At 28.1% G+C, this 6,904-nt stretch overlaps 1 protein-coding gene across 1 annotated transcript; it reads left to right on the top strand.

The window, feature by feature from the left end:
• Positions 1-1,858: 1,858 nt before the first annotated feature.
• On the top strand, positions 1,859-6,430 carry LOC129962783 (spore coat protein YeeK-like). Its single transcript, XM_056076778.1, has 2 exons — positions 1,859-1,927; positions 6,055-6,430. Exons 1-2 carry the CDS (start codon positions 1,859-1,861, stop codon positions 6,343-6,345), a joined length of 360 nt encoding a protein of 119 aa, XP_055932753.1. The 3' UTR covers positions 6,346-6,430.
• The last annotated feature ends 474 nt before the right edge of the window (positions 6,431-6,904 follow it).

The raw sequence follows: 6,904 nt of genomic DNA on the forward strand, positions 1-6,904 counted from the left end.
TGAAATCGAAAAAACAATAAAATTTTAAAATCTGGGGGAACAAAATTGTTGCATATATTATGTCTTAAAAGTGTAAATTTTTACCAAAATTTCTATCAAAGCTATAAAAGGGGGTGGCTACAGAAAAGGGGTATCAAATTTTGTTTTCAACACACCTAAAAAAACATCGAAAATGCATATTTGGTTTTCATTTGATATGCTACAAAGCCTAAAACTCTCATGTGTTTAAGTGTGAAATAGAAAAAAATATGAACGTTCGTAGCTTTCATGGTTTTGGGCAAAAATAAGTACATTCACATAACGTTCACGGTCTCCGGCTTAAAATGGTAAAAAGCAAATTTTATGCAAGAGAAATAGATGGAACATAGCACTGTTTTTAGAAAGTGTGTGAGAAATTTATGAGGTGATTATTCCCTTTGGTGTTTCTTATAAATCTATATTTAGAAAATAAATTTACATTATCTAAAGTAAATTATTTTGTATATTACAATTTACAAGATATTTTATTGTAAAATATTTGATGCAATATCTTCTTTCTATAATTTTGAAGCCTCAAACAAATACCTTGTAGTAAATCGATGGAAGGAATCTCCCCTCGAACTTTTCGTATATTTAGACAACCTAAATTCTATCACTTTCTTATTACTCTATTTCTGAGAATATAGAGTGATTGGGGTAATATATAGAAAAAAAAATGCAGCAAACCCTGAAAGGTTACAGCATTCCGCAAGCGATAACAAATCTTCCTCCATCGATTGTAATGGAGCTTTATAATTTTGGCCACGTGACCTCATACCAAATTTCATTTATACAAATCGTCGCATTTTTCAATTATCGCGTATTGATTCGTACAAAAAAATTGGGCATCCTTTTGATAGATTTGATTTAAAATTTAATATAAATTTGCAATTATAATGGTAAATTTATATACCAAATCTCACTGATATAGATCTTTTGCGTTTTTGAATTATAATGTTCTCTAATATTAAATGTCAATGTGACAAGTTTCCTTTGAAGGATTTCTTTCAAATCTTGATATAAATCTATATCAGTGGTGAATTTTGTTTATTTAATGCTAGGATTATATACCATATTTATTCTGTCTAGTAAAAAGCATTTTTAAGTTACCGTGTTTATAGAAAGACAGAAAGAGGAGAAGGTAGACATAAATCCAAAAACGTGCTTTTCGAACTGAATTAGGTCTAAAATGAGGACATCCTAAAATCTAGAATTCGAAATTTGATGATTACAGTATTTTCTCTTTGTATACATCATTTATAAGTGAAAAAACTCTAATCTTGAGATATTATTCATTTCGTGACGGAAACTTCACATTTTAGTACAAGTCACAGTCGATCTTCAGCAATCATTACAACTTAAAAATCCGTCTTGAGATTCTAATAACGAATGAGATAAATGTAATAAATTCACTACAAATAAACATAATAAATTCATGACACATTTCTTTCCTTTTTATTGATAAGGACATTCCTCTTTTCTAATCTATACAATCATTCATTCGAGTTAACTAAAGTTTACTATCAATGGTTATTAAACACGAAAGCGTTTTAAGACATCACGAGTCCATCGTTGCTGAACAATGTAATCCCCATAAGTGTAATATCCTACACGATTCTTAATGTTCCACTTTTTAATCTTCCGTAGATGAGTAGCGCCTCGGGGCTTCCAGGAAAATGGTGTGATGGGCATTCTGTCTGGTTCTTCGCCTTTTTTACGCATGGGCTGACAGAATCCATCTTGTGCGCCAATCTCTGAGTGATAATTATTGCTTTTCGGCTGGCTTTTTTTTGTCTGATGGCACGCCGGAACGCCCCTGTGCCATGTAGCGCCGGGAAAGATGCGCCCTTACAAAAGAGTCGGATGTCGCTTTCATGCGGCACTTCAAACCGGACAACCAACGACAAAGGTAAGTCGTCTCTTGTGCATGCAGTTCTCTTTAATTTTGTAATGAAGTTTATAACACTGTAGATGGTTGATTATCTTTATCAAGAAAAGATATACCAAATTTTAATAGAATACCAAATATTAATTTCTTTGTACGAAACTCAAGAATTTGGAATAAAATAAATTCCGAGAGACGCAGGCAAATAAATAAAACATTCTGTACTGAATCAATGAGATTTATCTGCCATTTTTAATAATAATCGCGGTTGTTGTAAATATTAAGGGATTATTATTAATTCTAAGCGATTTTTTTATATGCCATCAATAATAATAATTGTCGTTTGTATTAATAATAACAGTCTGATCGTATCAACCGTGGCATATATAATTTAAATTTTAGTGCTTCTTAGATATTTATTATCTTATTGATATTTACAAATTTATCATATTTTTAATGAAAAAAATTAATTTCTTTCTTATAGAATATTTTTATTCCACGTTTCGCGATTTTCTCTCCAACTTTTAAAGAAACATTTTTCAGTTTGATTTGAGTACTGTATTTTACATTTTTGTTAGTACTAGATAATTTCCACTAATGCATTTTTATATTTGCTTATGCAAAGAATATATATTTACTAAAAATCTACCCAAAATTTTACAATTTAGAAAGCCTTACATTTTAATTTTAGTAAAATTATGAACCGGACTGATTTCAATTTGTAACAAAAATTCAGCTTCAGGTTTAAGATTATTTAAGAATTTTAAGAAAGCGGATGAAATGTCTTGGAAAAAAATAAGAAGTATAATTCTGGAATTTCAAGGACCTTCGTATAAATGTATTAGAAGCAAAATCGACAAATTCCGGTAGAAATCTTTGTAAATATTATTTTCCAAATTTTAAGTTTAATATGAGGCTTAAATTTTTTATTTTGTTCTCTGATGATGAGAGTTAGTTGACGAAATAAATGTTTAAAGACAAATGAAGTAGTTTTAATTGGGTCGAAATCCGATGTCGCGCCTGCTTCCACTGTTTACTGTATATACTATTTAGTGAACCGCTTAATATAACTGCGATGAAGCACAGCTAGCTTATTTTCTATTCATTCACTATTTTTCCTAAATTCTTGATTTCATGTTGATAATTCTGCATAATTTTTGACAATTTTTTTTATTTTCTTCAATGTAATTTGTTAATTATAAATGCATGGATTTCAGTGTATTCCACAATTCAAAGCAAGATCTGGAAGGCATTTGACAGCAAATGATCCAAATTTTAGATTTTCATATTTAAATTAACGAAATCGAAAATAAATATTAAACTTAAAACCTCTGACACTGTGGATAATAATCTATACAATGTTTTTAAAAACAATTTTCTATATTATTTCCGACTGAAATTAAAAAAATTTGACTTAGAAATTGGCCTTTAAATCTAAAATTTCAATTAAATTAAATGTTTCGAGTTCAAAATGATTAGTTTAATTTATATATATATATATATATATATTTCAAATAGTTTACATTTTTTGTGTCCCAGTAAAGGTTTTCGCTAAAAAATTCAGAGTTAATTAATAAATGCACTAATTACTAAAATTTCAAAAAATATTATAATTGAAAATTATTTTCATTTTACTTTTTATATAAGAAAAGTTGCTTTAAATATGGAAAGGAATAAATATTTGAAAAAAAATGTTAATTTGTTAGGAAAAATTCTTTGATATTAACCTTTATTATTAAATTATTTCTACATTGATACTTTTAACTAAATTTTTCCCAATTAGTATTTTATCATATTTATTGCAACAAAAGTTTTAAAGTCAGTTATAATTTATTCAAATTTTAAGATAGTTTTTACCCATGCTCAAAATGATTTGCTTAAGAGAAAAATCTATTTACATGACATTATATTATGAGATCATGATGGATTTGCATATAAACAAAAATATAGACTGTCGCAAATGAAAAATTAGGGCATAGACAAAAAGTAACCGATTATACAACTTTTAGAGAAAAAAAATCAACATAAGGTCAGCTGTGTTTCTTTCTATTTTCTATTTTCTATTAGAGTTTTAATTAAATACATAAACTGATTGCTAGTCGGAATTCATAATTATCTGCTTTTGATGCCCTGAAAACACCTATGCTGTTTGTTTAACGCAATGGTTTTAATTAAAGAGAATATTTATAAATGATAATCAAAACAAAACTCATGTAAGACATATCATTAATTCTTTAGAACATTATATCATATGCAGATCTTTTTAACTGGCTTTGAGATTCTCTGTGTCTAGATTTTGTGTCTCCAGCAAAAGAAATCCTGACTTATATATAAATATCAGTCCTCAGCTAGGCTTAATTCAGCTACATTTTAGCTAAATTTTATATCTATTTAGTAGTTTTAATCACTAAACTATACAAATTTGGTTATTTTGAAAAAAAAAAATTACACGGAAAATGAAATAATAATTTATGCTAAAATGATTTGAAATATTCTGAACCAAGCCAAATATATGCTTTCTGTGATTATTTAAGTGGCATTGTTACAGAGAAGCCTTGTGAATGATATTAGGAAGATATTTAGTTATTGATGGCTTCTCTCGTTCATTCACAATTGTCCTCCCTCTATTATTAGACATTTTCAAGCACTTCTAGTTGTTGTTGCTTTTTGCAAAGAATGCACTACTTATTAAACAATATACAAATACATGGCATTAATTTATGATTTAGTGATTTTAACTATTAATTAACAATAAATAAAACTGTATTTAAACTAAGCAAAACTTAGAATTTGAATTTAGAAACTGATTTTGTAAGATTTTAAACAATTGATATTTCTACATGTATGATTTTTGCCCAGATACCTGATTCACTGCTTATTTTTCTTTCAATTTAGTGACGTAGAGTCAGTAAGTGACGCTTGGAGCATAACTATGATTTTTCGTTCCATGTCATCCTCAATTTTCAGCAAGTAAACGGCGTTTGTGGCATGGTTTTGATTTTTCGCCCTTTTATCAGAATTGGCTTTAAAAATAACAGAGCATTAGTTTAATAATGGATATTATTGAAATAAAACTTTAACTCGTGTCATGCAGACAAAACTTAATATTTGCCACTATTTCAACTCCTAAAACTGATGTTCGTGATATTAAAATATCCAATGCCATTGCTCATACTGTAAATTTCTTTGATGTTTGAATTCATACGTCATTTTCCCAGATTCAAATTATGCATACAGATTTTACATTTGTGCTATCTGCCTATGACTTTCAGCTTATTCGTCTCGATTATTGGCTTTTTAGACTGTTAAATAATCAAAATATTGAACATTTTTAAAATTTTACTTTATTATTTGGTATGTTTGAGAAATATGAATTCAATTGAATCAGTTTACTGAAAATTGAAAAATGTTTACATATAAAATAAATCGGAAATGAAAATCCTTCTACGGAGTTAAGGAATGGTAATTGAATGTTTTGATGGTTGAGTTTTAATTCTATTTTAAAATTTAAAAGCATTGTTACAGATAAATTTAATTAAAAAATGTTATCAAAAAGGGGATAATAGCACTAATTTTATAATAATATAATTAAAGAATATTATTAAATATTTTAAATTCTTTCTTAATCAATTATTAAAATGAAAGATTATACTAAAATGAAATTAATATCATTGAAAGAGTAATTTAAAAAAAAAATCTTATACTAATACAAAGACCATTTTTATAAGTTTATTCTTTTCAAAAATATGACATCCATTTCCATAGGCAAACCAAAGACATTACCCGTTGGTTAAGCCTATTTTTGTGCTAGATTAAACTCCCGAACATTTCAAATAATTTAAAGCTTCTCTTAAAATAATTCAAACAAAAATTTTAAATAGTATAAACTCTCTCCAGAAAAGTTTCAAATGATGTCTTTTCAGCTCCATTAATTAGTTAAGCGGAGCGATGATTTTAGTGCTGAAACATTCATTGAAGCGGTCGAAAATAATGGAAGTTCAATAGTTAATAGTAGTGCTTTAGTGGTTTGTTTATATTTGATTGCTGCTTTTCAATAATAATAAGTAATAAAAGCAATTTCTGTGCCATGCCTGCTAAAGTTTTACATATGTAGATATTTTTTAAAAATTATTTATCATTTTTTTAAACAGATGTTTTCTACTGGAAGACGCAATCAAATTTTCGCCTTATTTTCCATTGCCATATTTCTCACCGTTTTACTGCTACCGGAAGTGAGTTGCCACCATGGTGACGGTGGAGGCGGATTGTTTGGAGGTGGAGGCGGTAAACACGGAGGTGGTGGAGGAGGCTTAGGTTCGATGCTTGTTGCAGGCCTCATAGCTAAGATTCTAGGAGAGCACGAACACCACCATTGCGACCATGGCCATCACCATCACGGCCACCATCACATGATGCATATGATGATGATGCACCACGGATAAATTTAGATACGTAATTTGTATGATTTCATGTATATATATCATTTTTGCCAGTTTTCTCACCTGATTTCTTGTATAGATTGTATTGTATAATAAATAAAGCGCTTTATTTTTGATTCGAGTGATTTCATTTAAAATATCTGAGAATAGGCACATTCAAAACAAAATTCCTTACTTTCTGTATTATTGGTTTGAAATGTTCACGATAATTTAATTGCATCATTAATATACTGCCAAAATATTTTTTTTTAAAGCAAAATTCATCGGTATTTTTTTAAAAAAATTATAAGTAAAAGGCATTAAAGTAGAGTAAAACCTTAATAGACGTTTATAAAATTGTAACAAAATTTTGTGTGCCAAATATTTTTAAAAGAATCTTTTAATTCTGCGCTATATTATTCAAATTTAATATCCTTAGAATTTAATTTTTGTTTTAAATCTCGAATTATTTGATATCTTTCCAGAATTATTTATTTTAAAAATATTTACAAAAATCGCAGCAGTGGTAGTGCATAATATCCTTAGTACAAACAATAGCTTTCACAAATGATTTATTTTAGCA

Source organism: Argiope bruennichi, chromosome 3 (genome assembly GCF_947563725.1).
Source record: "Argiope bruennichi chromosome 3, qqArgBrue1.1, whole genome shotgun sequence".
NCBI classification, from domain to species: domain Eukaryota; kingdom Metazoa; phylum Arthropoda; class Arachnida; order Araneae; family Araneidae; genus Argiope; species Argiope bruennichi.

What these genes read in the sequence shown, in the direction of transcription:
- LOC129962783 (XM_056076778.1), top strand. Translation starts at nt 1,859, where the DNA reads ATGCGCCCTTACAAAAGAGTCGGATGTCGCTTTCATGCGGCACTTCAA. An exon ending in CCGGACAACCAACGACAAAG is followed by an intron (nt 1,928 to 6,054) that starts GTAAGTCGTCTC and finishes TTTTTTAAACAG; the next exon opens with ATGTTTTCTACTGGAAGACG.